This window comes from Heliangelus exortis, chromosome 12 (genome assembly GCF_036169615.1).
Source record: "Heliangelus exortis chromosome 12, bHelExo1.hap1, whole genome shotgun sequence".
In the NCBI taxonomy this organism is placed as follows: domain Eukaryota; kingdom Metazoa; phylum Chordata; class Aves; order Apodiformes; family Trochilidae; genus Heliangelus; species Heliangelus exortis.
This window is the reverse complement of record NC_092433.1, coordinates 12,588,400-12,607,962: the sequence shown is the minus strand read 5'-3', so window position 1 is coordinate 12,607,962 and position 19,563 is coordinate 12,588,400. Positions and strand designations below refer to the sequence as shown.

General features: G+C 40.8%; 2 protein-coding genes and 1 long non-coding RNA gene across 10 annotated transcripts in view; 1 reads left to right on the top strand and 2 right to left on the bottom strand.

Annotated features, from left to right (window-relative positions):
* Positions 1-34: 34 nt before the first annotated feature.
* PDHB (pyruvate dehydrogenase E1 subunit beta) lies at positions 35-3,775 on the top strand. Its single transcript, XM_071756153.1, has 9 exons — positions 35-179; positions 409-516; positions 588-650; positions 734-769; positions 861-1,146; positions 1,797-1,907; positions 2,557-2,648; positions 3,057-3,198; positions 3,574-3,775. Exons 1-9 carry the CDS (start codon positions 36-38, stop codon positions 3,717-3,719), a joined length of 1,128 nt encoding a protein of 375 aa, XP_071612254.1. The 5' UTR covers position 35; the 3' UTR covers positions 3,720-3,775.
* LOC139801653 (uncharacterized) lies at positions 860-1,797 on the bottom strand. The gene is made up of 2 exons (XR_011728261.1): positions 1,639-1,797; positions 860-1,186 (listed from the first exon to the last, which is right to left on the bottom strand). It is a non-coding gene; the product is annotated as an uncharacterized lncRNA (long non-coding RNA).
* A 1,043-nt stretch (positions 3,776-4,818) lies between the features above and the next one.
* Positions 4,819-19,563, bottom strand: part of PXK (PX domain containing serine/threonine kinase like) — a 36,763-nt gene continuing 22,018 nt past the window's right edge. For 2 of the 8 annotated variants that reach the window (XM_071756146.1, XM_071756152.1), the window contains exons 11-18: positions 18,424-18,541; positions 17,937-18,015; positions 15,190-15,238; positions 14,334-14,411; positions 13,819-13,905; positions 13,115-13,184; positions 12,048-12,110; positions 4,819-5,932 (exon numbers count right to left, since the gene is read on the bottom strand). In XM_071756146.1, the coding sequence (XP_071612247.1) occupies positions 5,715-5,932; positions 12,048-12,110; positions 13,115-13,184; positions 13,819-13,905; positions 14,334-14,411; positions 15,190-15,238; positions 17,937-18,015; positions 18,424-18,541 (762 nt within the window). In that variant the 3' untranslated portion in view covers positions 4,819-5,714. The other 6 variants (XR_011728255.1, XR_011728254.1, XM_071756149.1 and 3 more) reach the window with 6 other exon arrangements.

Below are 19,563 nucleotides of genomic sequence, written 5' to 3'. Positions count from 1 at the left end.
CCCCCGCTCCCTCCGCGGTAGAGGACACGGGCAAGATGGCGGCGGCTGCGGCGGCACTGCGCAACCTGGGGCCGCTCGGCACCCGCCTCGCTCGCCTCCCGCTGCCGGGCCGCGCCGCCGGGCAGCTGCTGCTGCAGCAGCGCAGGGGGATCCGGCTCTCCGCGCCCGCCTCTATACAGGTAACGGGGCCGCTGCGGGGAGGGGGACCCCGAAAGAGGGGCTGGGGCAAGGGGAGAGGGGGGGCTCGTCCCTTCAAGGCAAGCAGCCCGGCCCCGGGACTGCCAGGCGACACCGGGACGGGGGGGGGGTCGGTGAGGGGCGGTGAGGACTTCCCCCGCCTCTGACGGGTGTGGAGCCCGGCGGCGGGGGGCCATACACCCCGCCCTGCCCGGTGCCGGTGTTCTGCAGGTGACGGTGCGGGATGCGCTGAACCAGGCGCTGGATGAGGAGATGGAGAGGGACGAGCGCGTCTTCCTGCTGGGCGAGGAGGTGGCCCAGTACGATGGTGCCTACAAGGTGCGTGGATGCCGTTACCGGGCCGGGAAAGGGCCTCTGGCAGGCCCTGACTCCTCTCTTCTGCCCTGCAGATCTCCAGGGGTCTCTGGAAGAAGTACGGGGACAAGAGGGTGATGGACACCCCGATATCAGAGGTGAGGCTGCGCCATCGCCTACCCTGGCGCTCCCTTTATCAGCCACCACCCCTGTGCTTACCCTTGGTGTCCTTCTGTTTCAGATGGGCTTTGCAGGAATCGCTGTTGGAGCTGCTATGGTTTGTACATTGCTTTTTCTTCTGATTTAAAAATTGAAGCATTTTTTGACATTAAAACATACTGATATGTATATATTAATCTATCTAACAGGCAGGGTTGAGACCAGTGTGTGAATTCATGACGTTCAACTTCTCCATGCAAGCCATAGATCAGGTTATCAACTCAGCTGCCAAGACCTGTTACATGTCTGCAGGAGCAATCAGTGTTCCCATTGTCTTCAGAGGCCCCAACGGGGCAGCAGCTGGAGTGGGTGCCCAGCACTCACAGTGCTTTGCAGCTTGGTATGGGCACTGCCCAGGACTGAAAGTGCTTAGTCCTTGGAGCTCAGAAGATTGCAAAGGTCTGCTGAAAGCATCGATCCGGGATGATAATCCAGGTGAACACAGGCAGATCACAGCAATACCCAGCAGTCCATCCTGAAAACATCAAAAAGGGATTGTTAACCCCTAAAAGAAAAGGTTGCTTTACTGCATCTCTAGGGTACTTCCAAAGTCATGGAACTATTGATTCAAATACTTAATGTTTTTCTAACAGGCACTGGCCTTGCCAGCAGTAGGCTTCATTTTGTGCTCTTGCCAGCTCTGTGTCTTTAATACCACTTTGGTACCAATCAGGAAACTTAGAAGTATTTATGAATCTATCATAAAGGGGCTAAAAAGCATGAAGATGAGTCAGGAGGAGTAGACACATACACAGTGTCTATGAAACTCATTCTTACATTTAATGAAATTCACATCATAAATTCAGAATGTCATTCATTAAAAGCAGATAAACTATTTCTCAGAAACATTCATGCAAAAATCAAAGATCCTTTCAAAACTGGTGATTCCACCATCATGTACTGAAACAGTTAAAACTAATTGCATACAGTTTTTAAAATAATTCACCACTGAAGCAGACTTTTTTTTTTTCTGCCTCTGCAAACATGCTTTAGTCCTTGTTGCCTGGATGGGCAGTGTCATTAATCATCAGTACAGTCCTCTGCCTGCAGATGCACATGTTAATCCAAATATTTTTTTCTTCTAGTTGTGATGCTGGAAAATGAATTGCTGTATGGTGTTCCCTTTGAAATGTCTGAACAGGCACAGTCAAAGGATTTTATTGTTCCAATTGGAAAAGCTAAAGTAGAAAGAGAAGGTAAGCAGAGAATGCAGCTTATTCCCTTATTAACTCAACTGCTCAGGGACTTTTTTCAACTTCTTAGCTATTCAGAATTCTGCTGTCATGGAGCAGAGGAAAACAGTTAAAAAGTGTTCCAGTGTTATTTTATCCTGTAGTATACTTCATCTGTTACCCATATAAAGAAAAATCACTTGGTTCTCTGTATCTTATTTAAAACTATTTCTAAAAGATTTGTTCATTAGTACAGAGATTAAAGATAATGGTGTTTGATAAACTTCCTCAGTTTAGTGTGTAATTTTTGTCAAAAACACAGAAGAGATCACTGCAGTATTTCAGTCCGTTTGCTCAGAATTTACCACTGATTTACATGAATGTTTGAAAAGTATAATCTGAAAAACATACTAATGATACATTCTTCATTATTATTAATAATGAGGGTATTAAAGGGTAAAGTTGTGATTTCACATAGTTCTGCTGCCACTCTGTGCTACATATGTATAAATATATATAGGCATAGAATACTCAGATACATTTAAGGAACATACATTTACAAGAGGATCCTAATTAGTAACCTTGAAAGGAACCTGAGGTCCAGAGAAAAGCTATAAATGTTAACGAGTTGTTTTGCTTTTTTTCCTTTTTTTTTAACACTTTTTTATTCTAGGAACTCACGTTACATTAGTGTCACACTCTAGACCTGTCGGACACTGTATGGAAGCAGCTGCTGTCCTTGCCAAAGAAGGTGTAGAGTGTGAGGTAGGTGGCTTTGCCTTTCCCTGGAGTAGGAAAAAAAGCAGAGGGTCTTCTCATTCAGTGTCTGCAAAACTTAAGTGTACTACTTACAAGCAGCTTCTGTTTGTAAATAGCTTCACAGTCAGCCAGGTGCATGCATTTCATCTTTCTGCATTTGACATTTTCATCAGAAAATTGAGGCAGAACTGCTAATGATTTTTAGAGTGACTGACAGTAGGTATTAGTATATCTGTATCTCAGTATGGCAAGACTTACCAACCTAGGATTTTCCAGGAGCCACCAGAAACTGTGCTGCACAGTCTCTGCCAGGATAAAAAGTTAGAAATTATATTAACTTTTAAGTCTTGTCATGAAAGTCAGAGTAGATGAAAGTGCTGAAGGACAAAATGCAGACTCCCTTTTTTTTTTCAGGTTATAAATCTGCGTACTATTCGACCAATGGATATTGAAACAGTGGAAGCCAGTGTTGTAAAGACAAACCATCTTGTGACTGTAGAAGGAGGCTGGCCACAATTTGGAGTAGGAGCTGAAATCTGTGCCAGAATCATGGAAGGTACAAAGTTCTGCATTATATATACATCTGGTCTAAATATATATATATACATCTCTAGTATAAATCCTCATGATTTCTTGTCAGGTGAAGATGAAGTTAGAATTCTGTGTCTAAGGAGCTCTGAGCAGAGCTATCTGACTCTAGAGATTCTCACAGGGTGGATCCAGCTTGTGTTCTGTTGCAAGTAATTCTTATCCCAGGAGCTTGACTTTGTGAGAAGCAGGATGGAAACTTCTTGTCTAAACCATAGGACATTAACAAGCAGCAGCAGCTCTCTGGAATATTAATGCTACAGGAAGAAATAGATCAAGGTTCAGAAATTGAATTGAGAGAAAACCATAACACATGGCAATCTGACAATGTCTTCTTTTCCAGGTTCTGCCTTTAACTACTTGGATGCTCCAGCTGTGCGTGTTACTGGTGCAGATGTTCCTATGCCTTATGCAAAAATCTTAGAAGACAACTGCATACCTCAAGTGAAGGATATAATATTTGCAGTGAAGAAAGTTTTAAATATCTAAGTTGTAAATACATGTTTTAAAGTCCTGCTTTATAAAGTGTCCATGGTGTAAAGCAAGTTGTATGCATAACTGTCTTGTATAACTACATGAACTTTTGTACAGTGGGGAAAGTATAGTGACCTCCCAGAGTATTTATAAGGGGTTGCCCTCTCGGCCACAGTTTGTATAAGCAGCAATGTGGTAATGCTTGTTTGCTCAACAGTACAGGTGGGTTAGTGCTGCTGTATGTGGAGAAATCTGATTCTGTATTCAGGTGAGAAAAAAAAATCCTTTCTGCTTGGCTTATGATTACCAGACTAGCTTGTGTTTAAACTGGCTGTAGTAGTGGCTGAGTGAAGAGCTGCAGTGAGCAGAAGCCCAGCTGGGAATATGCTGTAAATCTCTCAAGGATCCCGTGGTCACAAGGCTTATTAAAGGTGAATGATCAAACTGGAGTGAGTGAAGCCTTGCTTTTCCAGGCAGCTGTTAAGTGCCACAATCTGCACAGAGTGCAGATCTTTATAGTAAAGGCTAAGAGATGGCTACCTAATTCTTCTTCACTAGCTGACACATACAGTGATATAAGAAGTACTTGCCCAGATGCTTTACTTTATGTAGTTTGGTTTTTTTTTTTACTCATCACATGGGCTAGCACTGGCATGCTGAAACTATAGTTCTTAAAGTGCAAAATATTTGGGTATTTTCAAAATATTCAGATACACAGAGCCTGGGTCTGCAAGCAGCAGCACAGACTGTGTTTGAAGAGCTGGGAAGGCACTGCAGCAGCCTTTGGGCAGGTGACCACACAGCAGAGTTTAGCTGAGGGGCTTGTGCTGACAGGCTGGGAGAGGAGCCCCATAAAGCTTCCTTCAGCAGCTCCTGGTACAGCATGGAAGCTGCCTCGAGGAGCCTGTGCAGTGTCCTTGCTCTGTACCCCAGGGTGGCTGCTTTTCCACAGAGCTGCTGGGGAGGAGACACTTACCTCAGTAAGTAGAAGAGCTTGAGTCCAGAGCCAGGAATGCCTTTCAGGGTGATTTGTTTTAGCAGAAGTGATGTTAGGTTCTTAGGAAGTCTGGCTTGCAGGTGCAATCCTAGCTGAATATACCCACCACCACAATGCTGAAGGAATTCCAGTAACATTTTAATAAAAAGGACTGAATATCACAGGTTACATGAAACTTTGTACAGACATTCTCTGCATAGTAACAAACACTGATGTACTTGAATTTAAAAAATGGATTATCTATAATCCTTTAAAGTGCAATTTGTTTAAGGTTTTAAATCAAAAAGGATCTTTCAATAAAGTTTAAGCTGTAGAATTAACTTGATATAACTTTGCAATTAACTATATCATGAATAATATCCCATTGCCCTATTAACTCTCATTTCAACTGTTTCCTCATTTAAAAACACTTTCCCTTAGAATTACAAGTAGTATGTCCATTTAAACAAGTTTAATCAAACAGCATTTTTACTCCACCAGCAAACAGGGTGGAAATAAGATTTAATTCTCCAGTTTCCTCACCTGTGCAGTACGCTTTAAGGGTTGGGAGAGGAAGGGTGTTGGATTATCTGAAACAAAACTTGCTGATTCAGTGCAGCAAGAACTAAGATGAGTTACAACTGCATGGAAAGTCTTGGAAAAACTGAGCAAACTAAAACTACATTCCTACAATTTGAAAAAGGGGTGGAACAGAGCTAGAAAAAAATGCATTACTGCACCATGGTCATGGTCATTCCTATTTTCAGATTTTTATTCAGCTATATAGAAATTGCTATACCCCTGAAGCTGTAGCTAGAGAACAGAGTTGTTGAATCCAAGTAAAGAATGGAGAACTTATCACAGCATGGCAACACAACTCAGACAGGGTGGTGCTGCTCCTCCAGAAAAGCTGAAATAGGGGTAAAAGAAGCTACAGCATGATTAGGTGGTGGATCAGTGGCCGGACAGGAGGGTCTTGTTCTAGGCAGCACAGGAGAGGAAAAGGGAATTCAATCCTGGTGTGACAAGTGGCCTCAGCTGATCCTGGGAGCACTGTAGTCGCAGGTCTGTGTTTTCTTCAGAGTTCCTTTCTGAAAGTTTTGAATGGAGCTGAGTAAGGCTCCTCGGCTTGCACTGACCCCGGGCTGCAGGCTTGGCTGTGTTGGCACCTCTGTACTTGGAGGAGGAGGAGGAGGAGGAGCTGCTGGTGGCAGGGGGGGAGGTGGCGGTGCTGGGGGTATCGACGATGCTCCTGTGGAGAAGATGCAGTTTGATTATGTCAAGAAGGTCCTGCTGCAGAGGACCACAACTCTTAGCTGGACTTGGTCAGCCCTTCACTAGTCACATCATTCCTGGAATGTCAGTGGAGGGTGAAGAACAGAACTGATGAAAAATGCCAAAGTGACCAGATCCCTCTATCTGCAGGTGAGCTGTGTCATCTGACACACCTCTGAAATGAAGCCTGAAGTGCTTCAGTACTTGAGGATGCAAAACGTGAACCAAATGTGGCCTTGGACTTAAGCCAGAGATGTCATAATAGGACTTCCCAACTTCAGTTTCTCTTGTTTGTCCCCAGTGAAGCAATTTGCTCTTGTCATGAACAAACAGTGAAAGCAACTCTTACTACCTGTTTTTATGTACAGGACTAACTTTATATTCTTCAAAAGGACCACATCATTATAGTATCTGTGATGACCGCCTGGTCAGATTATATTCCATTTTTTAAGTACTAACTGCAGATAGAGGTTCCTGGAAATGTGTTACCCTTCCACAGTACTGTCAGCCTTTCTCCAAACATGTTGCAACAAAAGTTTGTTTCACGTGGTGAATGAATGACAACCACCTGGTGCTTACACCACCTGCCTGCCTCTCATGCTCCCACCTTTGCCCTCTGTGCCTTTCTTTCTACCTTGGTCACAGCCATCTCATGCCTCCACATCCTGACTCCCCACAGTCCACCGTGGTCTGCAACCCCAGCAGAGAGGGCCTGCATGGAGATGTTTCCTAGCAGCTCAGATCCAGGCAGGTGGCTGTATTTGTCCCAAGCTGTTCTCCCAGACACCCTCATCTTGTGTGTCTCAGCTGCTGCACATTACTTATTCACTTCTACACTAATCAAAGATCCATGCTGGAGTATGAGAAGCGGATTTCAGAGGTGACCCCTTGCCATTCCAAGGTATATCCAGGTGAAGGTGGCATTTGCAGCATCTCAGCAGCTATATGGGGAATGATTGGCCTGTCTGGTCTGCAGTGAGCATAAGGCATAATGATTAATACTAAGAGCCATTCAACAGTGAACTTTAACTTATGACCACCTAGATCATAAATTATTCCATAGTAAGGCTAGAGAGAGACAGATGGCACCTACAGTATTAGCTTTTGGTATCTGTAACCTACAAAGAGAAATATTTTGCCACTGGTGAGTGGCAAAAACTGTGATACAAAGCAACACAACATGAGGTCATCCAAGAGACTGGTTACTGAAGAACTGCTTGCTAGAAAAGGACATGCCACACACACCTAACAGGTTTCACCTACAAAAAGTTCTGTGCTCCACTTCTTCTCTGTTCTTCACTAACACTTGCTCTCAGACTAACAAGTAATAGTAAAAAAAGTAATTGAAAAGATAGAAGTAAAACTCAGCTCCCTCATTTGAAGGCAGACTTCTCCCATTGGAAGCAAGGTGAGTATTCACACAAAGCATTCAGTTTTGCTGGTGTACATTTTGCTGTGATTGCAGCACTTCCAACTCTTCAGAAAAAATTCTGATTGGTAGGTAAACCTCTTTCTGTGACAACACAACATAGAAGTACACATTGGGATCCTCTTCCCCTCCTCCCTATCAGAGGAAAACTCAAGTCCTAGTAGAAATCTCAGAGATCACCTGAAACAATACCTGAAACATGCCTGTTGCATGTGGATCAACTGCTCTCTAAAGTTATAAAACCTTATACAGTGTTAGCACAAACAGAAACAAATCGCTATTCACCTCTTGGGGGCATCTAATGTACTCAGATTACTTTTTACACTAACCAAAGATGTAAGTAAATTTATAATTACTACTACTGTCAAACCAGGTTAGAGTCCTTCTGATTCTCACGTGTGTACAAATTGCCAGCAAAGTGCAGCAAAGGATATCTTAATGCTTTTTCCAAAGAAGAAGACAACCCAGGGCAGTTAAAGTAACCACTTTTACTGTGCAGTAAAAATAACCACTTCTAACTGTCCTGCAGTTAAAGTGTTCAGAGCAGAACACTGCAGGACTGGTGTACCAAGACTATCCCAAACTGATCAGATGAACTGCTGTAAAAAAGCCAAGAGCAGCTAATCATAATTGAAATGGCTTGAAAGAGATGCAAAAACTGCAGGGAACTAAGACAAGATTTTTGGCTGGAACTGAAAGGTGAGAATGAAGAGGCTATGCAGACACCTGTACGTGCTACCACGAAAACGGTGGCCAAGACTCTGGCACACAAATACAGTGGTAATGTTTAAGTGAAAGAAGGTACACGTTTGATAGAGGAGAAAAAAAGCCAGAAAGTGCTTGGATCACTATGTATTATTAAGCCATGATTTGTTATCTCCAAATTTACAGTGGGGGCAGAAAAGACAGGGAATAGGGAGAGAGGCCATCTTTCTTCCAGAAAATTAATTAAGTCCAACCAGTTAAACTCTTGGGACACTGACTACAGACAATGTTATTCAACACCTAAGCTCTGCCTGAACACACAAATACACACAGTTTTTAGTATAGTATCTGATTAGCTATGAGCATTACTTATGGAACCCACTGTTCTGATATCTGTTCTGAAAGTCTTCAAACAAATTAATTTCAATCAGTCGGTCACAACCAAGTGTCCTTCCCTTCTGGACATGAGCAGTGCAAAGGAAATTGTTGTTCACACCAGTTGCACCCATCTACAGATAAAACTGTTCTGTCCCACAGTGAAATATTTTCCTGTGTTTACTGGAAAAAAACATTTGAGACGAGTGCTCAAATATAACTAGGCCTTCCCAATACATAAATTAGAAAAACTTGCCTGCAAGCACACATTTTACTCATTCATGCAGTTTTAAGAATAAATCACTCAAACAAGAACTTACCAACGTTTTTTACAGGGACATTTTTGTTAAGAGAGTGTGTTAAAAGGAATAGGAAGTAAATCAGATGCTGTAAACTTGATGCCTGAATTGAAACAAAAACTTAATTATGAATTTAAAGTGACAGTTATTGTGCAAACAGTATTAAAAACTTGGCTGAGAATGGGATGCAAACAAAATCAATTTAGTGATAAGAGTTTTTAAAGATGCTGTATTTCATTAAAATAATTGGTAATAATGTTCATCTTTTTTCTTCTATTCCCTCCCAATACTAAGCAAGTTCAAGATTTGCATTCAACTTTCCCATACAGAAACAGAGCATCTTTAAAGAGATAAATCAGCATTAGCTTACTTTTCCGAAAATTCACGTTCAAAATGATGCATGCTCTATTGAAGACAGCAGAGAAAGAGAGAGGACACAAGTTAATCAGCTGGTTCTCGTGTCAAAGTAAGAAAAACAGATACTGTTAGCTGAAAAGTTAATACAAAATTTGAGACACTGCTATTCACGAACAAATATGAGGATAGCAGAATGTTTCATCTTAAAAATACAATACTTTGATTCTGAACAATGAACCACAGTTTTCCAGGCTGTAAGTGTTATTATCTGATGAACAAATACAACACACATGCTTTCAGGAGCACATGCCATAATTCAGGCTTTACAGGATTAAAGGGCATTTAGAGAGATTTAGCAAGAAAACTGCAGGAGGATTAGCCATAGAAGACAAAATCCATTCAGTTCAAGGAACACTTCCTGTCTTATTAACACCTGTATTTGCACTTAAGCTCCATGAATCAGAGATACTAAAGAACAGCAGTTGCTAAAGTATTCAAATTGTCTTCCAGAAAGGTGAGGAGCAGAAAAGATGCACCATATGGGTGACTATGAAATGTAAGTTATACTGAAGGATTCAGAGCAACTGGCCATGTTGTTGACAGCTACATGTGAAGCTAAATAGCTAAAGCAAAGGACAACTCTCACTTTTATTCCAGCAGGGAAGCAAAAATGGCAGTCTCAAAATTCCTCTCTATTGTAAGGCAGTTTGCTGATTTTTTATGGGTTTAGGGGATTTAGAGAAGATACAGTGAAGTTTCAAATAACTCATATGACAGTTTTCTGCATTCCTTCTGATCCTAGCCACAGCTCTTAGCCACCAAGAAAAGTAACAGTTTTTCAAGAATTATACAAGTGGAGAAAAAAGAAGCAAACAATCAAGGGGCAATGTCAGAAATACAGGAAGTTACATTAGAATCACTTGTCGTGATCTAAACCATGAATTTCAAAGATAATATTTAGCCAAATATCTGCAACAAAACCAGCCCAAAACATTCTAGTTAATGAGAAAAGCCCATGAGAGCCTCAGAGACACCCTTCTCCTCCAAGGTCATGCATTCAGTCCCACAGTTGCAGCTATCATTACAAAGACAGCTGAAGAGAGCAGTCATTTTCTTTCTTAGTGTGTCTTGGATTGACTATCCCAAGCACTCTGTTGCAAACTAATTCTCATAAGGCCTTTGTTCAGAGACAAAGCATGTCTCAATGTGTGAGAAATCCCCTTAATGAGGTTACTTCCCCAGGGCACATCAGCCTGGAGCAGTTCCCTTCTGGTCAGTGTCTCTGGCACTGCACATTCCCACACACTATTTATTTAGGTCAGTTACAGGCCAGGAAAGGGCAAGAGCTTCTCTTGGGTACACTTTTCTATGTCAGATTTCATTCTGCCATTGCATTGTACCCACAATTCTATCATAACCATGACCAAACCAGAAAGATAGACTGAAAGCCTCACTCCCTTTCTGACAGTCATCTCACCACACTGATACCCACAAGTGATTTTGGTTTATAGGTTAAGTATCTTAGCAAGTACAAGGAAACTGAAAGAGAGATACCAGCTGTAGATCCATCAGTCGTCACAAAGCAAACCCTACCATGGGGCCAAAGAGTCTTTCAAAAAGTCATTAGTAGCAGAGTTGCTTAGAATAGAAAAAGCACAACATTGCTGGAGAATAAAAAAAAAAAAAAAAAAAAAAAAAAAAAAAAAAAACAAACCAAAAAAAAACCACATCAATCATGCTAGCTTTCTCAGAGCTAATAACTGAAATTTCTTCTATAAAATGTACTCAGAAAAGCACTCACACACTTGCCTTTACACCTGATCAAATGAATCAATGCCATCAGCACACTAAAGCACTTTCCAAATTGAATCCAGGTTGGACACGTGCACTGTCTCAGTCGGGGTTGATCACTGCAAGTCACCATGAGCACAGTGGCAGCAGGATAACCAACACACTGTGACATTGTGGTTTAAACAACAGCCAAGTTTTGAGCCCAAACTTCATCCATGCTTTGCCATTTGAGACACATCTATACATAAAAGAGCATCATACGCTCTCAACTTTTTCAAGTTTTCAATCACGTTCCAAGATGTTAAAAGTTAACACATAAGTAAAAGGTCATTTTCTTGCAGAAAAAAAAAAAAATTGTTTTCTAAATATCTGTACATTTTAGAGGCAGGTTTTCCTTTGAATTTTAAGCTACTTCACTTTTAGAGCATACAGAATGTGAAATAAACTCTCCAGCTAAGTCAGCACATCCAGAGAACAGAGTTGTTACTGTGTAACACAACAATATTGAGCATTTCTACTGCCCACTCAAGCAGATTCTTCACCACTTCCCATCACCTGTCCTATACATTAGCAAAAGAAGATACCCTTTTAATCTAAACCAGTATCTTGACTTGTTCCTACCAGTTCTGCTGGTACCAATGGGCTGCAGCAGAACAGGGCTTAGGCAGCCTAAACCACTGAATTTGTCACACCCAAAATTTCTGAAACTACAGCACAGCAGTAGAGGCAAGAAGAGATAATACACAAAAACAAGGGGTCAGCAAACAGTACTTTAGACCATTGGCATCAGAACTGCATACTGCAACATGAAGGACAGAAAATGTCTGGAGAGTAGCTGAGGGCTGGAGTCATACAGACTTTGAAGCAAGCACTTCTATTCTATGGGTAAATCCTATCATGTGTATCTCAGGAAAGGTTATTAAATGATAAAGAATAGTATTAAAATGTTCCCTGTAAGGCCCTAAAAAGAAACCAAATGCCAACACTCAGGCTGGTACATGATGAATGTCATCTCTGTGTTCCATCCTTGAAAACCAGCATCCCTTAACCATCCTTGGGGATAATACCCACAGTTTTGGGGACAGGTGAATGAAAACATTGATAAAAAAAGACACTGTAATGGCTCTTGAACTTACCTGCTGTAGAGGGTGGAGTGGGAGATGATGGAGATGTTAATGGGGAACTCGCCCCAGAGCCTGCTAAATAAAACAACAGTCTAGTAACTAAAGCTCTGACATTAAAATTTAACACAGTCAGACAAGACAGATTGTTGAGGACAGGCCAACTTTATTGACTGAAGATTCAGTCCTGCTTCCACTGCAAACATAGGAAAGACTCCCATTCATACAGTGTCACTCAGACACAATCTGAACAGAGACTTAACACACAGTATCAGAGAAGATGCAGACACATAAGCAGTGCACTCAACAGAATTCCTTAATGGGTAACACTTCTTTTCTGTTGCTTAGGCTGTTTCATTTCAGCATCCAAATTCTGTTCTCCTTAAGACTTGTGCCATTGCATGGATGGCATCCCATTTCTCCTTGTAAGAGATGATTTTCAGTCAGATTCAGTCAGATTCTGTACTCTAACAGTTACTTTAATATATGACAATTCCACAATGGGCTGCTTTTGGACACACATTAGCCAAGCAAGTCAGCTCCTTTCAACTGCTTGGCAGTACCAACCATTCCTCCTTTTAACTAAATGAAGACCTGTCAAAGGCTCTGTTGCTTTAGAATTCAGCACTGAAGCAGCAATTAAGGAGATAACTCTCTCATTCATCTCAACACCTTACTATGGAATACAGATAACCAGAGTTTTTCCCTGAAGGCTGCAATATTAAATGGCCCAAATAATGGATGTTATTATTATTATTATTCCACACAAATGTCAAACAGAATGGAAAGACTGTTTTTTAGTTTGGTTTTTGGTTGGGTTTTTTTTTTTTTTTTTTTTTGAGGAATGGGGCAGAGAAGAGAGGACACATTGCTTTACATTAGGCAGCTGAAAATCTTAACACTGAGAATATTTTTCAGCCCTTGATTTAGCAATTATTAAATACCCAAAGTATCAGCTTCTGATAGGTCAATATTAATGCGTAAACTGACGGTGACCCTGGATCTTTTAATCCAGAAAATGACAGCAACAACAAAAACATTGACAAAGCTGTGTAGAAGCAAGCTCTTCTCTCTGTATTTACCTGAGTTATTTGAGTTGCTGTATTTTGCTGAGTGTTCTTCCCCACTTTCATAGGCAGAGCGCTTCGACTTCTTTAAAAAAAAGAGCAGAAGAAACAGAAGATGGGAATAAATAATTACTCTCCATGATAAGGACAGAACTGACACCTGACACAGAACTGATTTGTAACAGCCATTCCCTGTATCACACAAGATTTATCAATGCCCAACATCCCTCTCCCCCAACCCAAAATGTGCTGCTATGATGACAGCAAAAGCAAGGTTGTTCTGCACTCAAGTAACTCCAGGGGAGCAAGGAGGGCATCTCCAGTGTCCTCTGGCCATAAGACAAAGGCAAAAAACTGACCCATGAAAAGGAAAAGAAAGACAGTATCCTGCAGGAGCTGCCTAAAAAAGACTCTGCCACCCTCACCAGACAGCAGGAAGCAGCACAGGCTGCCATCTGTGTATGAGGTGGTAACCAAGGCTTTTTTCATACAGCAACCTCAACAAGGTCAACAAGGTTACCAACATGCAAGTCAGCTACCACTGTAACTTAAACTTTTTAGGAACTGGATTACTTATCTACAGAAGTGGAAACAATCAGGAATAGTATAGAAAAACACAGGAAAGAATAAACCAGCATAACTGTGGTTGTGCATGCTAAACATTCAATAAAAGAAACACATGTTCTTCTGTGTGAGAAACCTATTTAAAGATTGCTTACTTTTCGTGCTAAGATCTTCCTTTTCTTTTTTTCTTCTTCAGAGCCATGGTGAGATTGAGCTCTTGTCAGCCTTCTGTGCTGGTGAATCTTCAAATTGAAGGGAAAAACAGAAAAAGACCATGTTAATATCCTAAATGTTTGGGGTGCAGGAATTCAAGAAAACATACTCTGGTCATTTTACATGTTTAGGGTTTTTTTCTGATTTTTTTAGGGTTTTGTTTTGGGTTTTTTTATTGTTGCTGGTAGAGGATGGATCCTGACAGTTAAAACAATCCTTTAACTTTGGAGCCACTGCCTGTGAAGCTTAAAACAGTGAATTTAAAACAGTGAAATGACACACACTCTGCAGGTGTTCTACAACTCCTCCTACTGCATTTTTGGGACACCAAATCTGTTGATGAAAGCCTTTATTACTCAAAATAACTTTGACACATAAAAACTTATTTTTCCCATGTAAAAGCGATAAAAGAAAATTCAATGTCTGCAGGGAATACAGTAAAGAAATCAGACATTACCAATTTCTGTTCTTCCGTTAGTCGTTTTTCTATGCATTCCTTGGAAGTTTTCAATGCCTCTTTTAGCTTTGTAGGAATCTGATACAGAATAGGAAAAAAAAATCATAGCACAAAATACAAGAAAGGAAAGCATAACTTCACTGCTCAAACTCACCATTCAAAATTCACCATTCATCATGTTGCCCATCTAAAGCCCCAAGTTCTGACACTATTGCTCTAGTGAAGGAGAAAAGAAGACTCTAGATGCATGTTTTCCACTCCAAACCACACTACAGATCTAACAGCAGGGTCAAAGAAACACTGTGTAATGGAAGGGATACTCTAATGGCAAGGACAGTGAACTGTTTTCACACTCTGGTCACAACCCCAAAATGCTAAGATGCTGATAAGATACAAAGTACATCTCCTCCAGGAGAAGTGGTCTGAGGCAGCTTCCCAGTAGGAGCAGATGTGGCTCCCCAGAAGTCCCAGCACTGCACCACTGGAGCTGGCAACAACGTCCTGGTGGTGTCACCAGCAAAATCAGCTTCCACAGGTCTCAGCAATTAATTTGCTCTCACTTGCAAAGGACCCACATGACTTAGCAACCTCCACTCAGACAGAGCACCACCATGTCACACAAATTAGCTCCAGCACAGGAATTACACTTCAGTAACCATGGGTCACACTGTGCCCCCCTGCTGAGGGGTGATAGGATGTTCTTAAGTACAATTCACCAATGGAATCCAAATACAGATGGCAATCACCATAAAACCAAATAATGCCATCTCTCCTCTCCTCTACTTGTCCATTAATGCATAGCTTACCCACAGCCTGACACTTCCACAAACATCTGCAAATCAGTGTTCAATCCTACCTTAAACTGTGGTTTCTCTGAGTTTGTCAGCAGGACATCACAGAATAATCTATGAGTGGAAGAAAATAAAGGAATATTATTTTCAGGAGGCAGGAAGAACTGATCTATGCAGTTCTCTCTCTGAAACACCTACCACAGTTAACTATGAGCTACACAGTAACGTATGCTAAAAAAACAGACAATGTTTCAAGTGTAACCAAATTTAATTAGACAGGTTTGTGTTTCACATTTTATCAAGACCTAACTGAGGAAGTTCACCCTCCTTGCTCGATGGGCCTGGCTGGAAGACAAATACACAATTGTGTCCTGAGTTCAATCAGTCAATAAAGAATAATCCCTAAGGGTGTGCTCCCCAGAAGACCCTCAGAAGACCACTAGAAACCACCAGAGGAACCAGTGCAGGCATAAGTTCTGAACTACAGCCAAAAGGATGAGTTAGCATGATGACGTGGCCTCCATGCATATGTATTAATTAGGTGGGAATTTTAATTAGTATTCTCGTATAAATATAAATAAATTCTCGTATAAATATAATATAAATACTGCTGCCTTTCTCCTGGCTGGTGTGCTTCATTTGGTGCAAAGTCCACCAAGCACCAGGCCTGAATAAACACAATATCTGTCCTGAATGTGTAAGAATTGGTTTGTTGCACACTGGACATGAATCTGCTTTTTGGACAACAGAACCACAGTGAGAATACTACTGGTATTTAACTCCCTCCTTATTCTTCTCTGCCCTCATCCCTAGGCCATGTTTTTTTCCACATGTTTTTATGTACTGCATTCTATTTTCCAAACAGCAGTAAAATTAGCAGCATCCAACTCTGAGAATGTAGCCACTACTGATGGCAGAGTTATAAGACCATGTAAAGTGTTGTGAAAGCTGATACAACAGGTACAGTTATCATTATTTGGGTTTCCCCAAAACAAGAATGCCTTTTCCTTAAAATTATTTGGTTTCTTTAACGACAAAGAGGACCAGGTACTTTATTTTAACTTTCACCTAAACAAAATCATTGCTCTTTTTAAGAAATCCCTCTTAGCATAACTGCTTTTTTAGCATTAACAAGAACCATTTGAGAGATCAGGGAGTGAACTTCACCTTTGAAAATAGCTGCATTCTTGTCTGAATTTTGGCAAAGGCAATTAAAGAAAATATTCTGATATTTTTGCTCTCCCCTCTACAGTATCAGCAGCAGCAGTATAAATGGTTGTCTTTTCCATCCAAAACAAAAGACACTAGAGGGCAATGGTAGTCTGAAAATAAACTGGTTAGTCCATTTCAAGATACTTTGTTCTGGAGAACATACTAGAAAACTGTCCCAGAAAGAGATCTCAAGCTTGTCTCAAATAAAGATTTGAGAGACTTTTTGTTGCTTTGCACTACAGAAAATTATCACAGGCTACACTATTTATGTCTAGAATTAAGCTTATAATAATAGTATTTCATGAAAAATTCAGATATAAATCCAATTTAAAAGATTTAAAAAAAAAAAAAACCAAAACATCCACCGTTTTTGCAGGGCATTTCTCCGACCCTTTCTGATTACACTGCCTTGCAAAATTAAGCAAGCTCATAGTCTACATTGTTATAATAATTAAGCTTAATCAATATTTAAATTACATTATTGCATTGAACACCTACATAGAATAGCTGTGAAAAGTATTGGCATGAAGGGAATGTAGCACAATGTCCTATGTATCAGATACAGCTGGGCATCAACATCTTTTAACATCTGCATATTCCTCTATTCAGAAGTTTGTTATAGTATTTCTTCCCTGCTTACATCCCTCTTCCTCCCACCTCTTAAGAGCAGAGGAGGAGTAGAAGGAATTGAAGGCTGAGACAAGCCCTCAGTGCCTTTCCCAAGCCAGGAAATAAGAGCATGCTCTCACTGTACTGCAATCTGTAGACCGTGAGATCAGACCCAGATTTGGGTATGGGTAACCTGTCATTTATAAGGTCATGACTCTGGCACCTTGTATTAAGAAAAAACAAAAGAACTTCCCTACCAGAAGCTATGGTTCTACACTCAGCATGCTGGTGAGGTGTTGCAGCACTGTGACAACAGACAATTTCTCTGCTAATATTGTCCTAGGGCAGCACTGCAGACAGATGTGATTTCCAGCTCAGTCTTGCACTGATATTACTCCCTTTCTGCATCCTAGTCTTGCCCCTTTCTGCACCTTCATTGCAAGGACAGCCGTTAAGGAAATTTACTCTATCTTCAGAGAATCCCTAAGCCAGCCCTGCAAGAAACCAGCCAGGACATCTACACAGCATCTCATACCCAGATCCAGTCTAAATGTGACAGCAGAGCAGAGCAAAAGATCTGTTTTGTTAGTCATAAGTAAACTGATAGCAAAATCTACTGAAGTAAGTCTGAAAGGGACATGAAAAAAGGCTCCTTATTCTACATGCTGTAAAACACTCTGTACACAATCTCAATCTTGCTTGCAGTGCTTTAATGCCTGGATCAATTTAAAACATAGCACCATGCTAAAACACATTCATAATGCCTTCAACACACCAAGAGACAAAGAAACATTAAAGGAGCACCTATCAGATTCACAAGGGATGGGTTCTATTAAAGCCTGTCAGCTTTAAAGATTCATTTGGGATACACTGCACATCCCTCAGAATGAGGAGCAAATCTTTCTATAAGGGAGTAAGAGCCGAAAGGTTCCTCCTCTTCCTATAATTAAAAACATCACTATGAGGATAAAAGAAGTAAAACAAGACTTACGGCATCTGTAAGAGCCGTGAAACAGTTGGCATTCCATTCTTCATAGCTTCACAGGTCAGAATGGATTCCAACACTGACACTACCAAAGAAAGAATAAGAATGAACACATTTTTGCACAGCAGGGCAGCAAATGATTTTGAGCAAACTTCTGGCACTGCTGTGTGATGTTCCCCTAAGTATTGCATCAACTAAGCAGTGATGAAGCTCTGTGGCATGTGTTTTTTATTATAATGCTACTATTTACACATACAAATGTTTCAAGAATGTTAGACATGAGGTGAGGGAATCCAGACATCTAATTACTTCTCTCACACTGCTTTACCACTCAATTAAAAAAACAAAACAAAACAAAACAAACCCTAAAAAAAATGCCACCAAGTTTTATGGAAATTCTGCAAAGATCTTTGCTACTTCACAGCACTTCAGCTTAGGTAAAAGGTAAGAGCACCCAGGAACTGACTGACTTTTTTATTGATTGTGTACTAACCAACAGACACTGATGGTGCTGGAGGGAAGCTGTCAACTGGGATTGTATCTGGAGGTCTTCCATATGTCATTTCATACAGCAAGTGTCCAAAGCAATGTACATCAACACCTTCTAAAGTCTGCAAAGAGACAAAAAAAAAAAAAAAATAAAGACGACAACCTGGTAGAACTAATCAGTTTTTCATAAATGGTCTGAAAACATGTGATAACCCATTAAAGGAGAGTGGTCTTTCATTCAAAGATACACAAGACTAGATAACCTAAGTTCCCAACAACATCCTGCATAACTTGAGCTCAAGTGAAATTTTTGCACCTCAAGCTAAAGCATCTTCTGCTGTCCTTCTCTACATGTTGATAAAAATGGGACAGCAGTGCAGTCAAGTTCTGTAAAAACGCATGAAATAATAAATTCTTTTCATACACAGCAGTTTAGGGAGCCATACATTGAAGCAAATCGCAACAAAACACATTTTCCTGGCCAAGTCAAAAAGCAAAGAATGAGATTCACAATATGACCAGCTGCCACTTAACAGGGAGGTGGATTAAAAGGAAGCAAATAACCCAGAAGAGTCTTGTTCACTCCTCCCTAGGTTTGTACAAGCTGTACATACATGCTGAGTTCCCAGACAGCATATTTCTGAGATTTTTTAATCATGTTCAAACAGAAATGGCTCCTCTTACTGAAAGTGGCTTAGAGCTTTGATGGCACTAACAGATTTGGACTAACCATGAACTTTTGATCGTTTCTTTGACAACACAGTAGAACTTGTTTAGCAAGGTTAACAAGCAGCTGTCTCGTGATGCTGTATGGAATTTATTACCACAAACACTTAAACGCAGGGCAAGATGCTGGCTAAAAGGCTGTATTGCTGCAATAGGGCAAGTTTGTTTTTGTAGGAAGATAATATTTTGCTTTGGAAGCCTGCAGTTAAGAGACACGCTTCAAACAAATAAAAACCAGCTTTTAATAGCTAGACATCTGCAAGAATCTAATAAATTTTCACAGCGTCCACCCAAGACAAGGCTGATTGCTGCTCCCAGCTAGAACCAAGTAGTAAACTGCACACACTGTACAGACAAACAAGTGAAAAAGTGTGGCACACAACATGCACATTCCTAATGAAATACAAGACCACAGTGG

What these genes read in the sequence shown, in the direction of transcription:
- PDHB (XM_071756153.1), top strand. Translation starts at nt 36, where the DNA reads ATGGCGGCGGCTGCGGCGGCACTGCGCAACCTGGGGCCGCTCGGCACC. An exon ending in GATCCGGGATGATAATCCAG is followed by an intron (nt 1,147 to 1,796) that starts GTGAACACAGGC and finishes TTTTTCTTCTAG; the next exon opens with TTGTGATGCTGGAAAATGAA. An exon ending in AAGAAGGTGTAGAGTGTGAG is followed by an intron (nt 2,649 to 3,056) that starts GTAGGTGGCTTT and finishes TTTTTTTTTCAG; the next exon opens with GTTATAAATCTGCGTACTAT.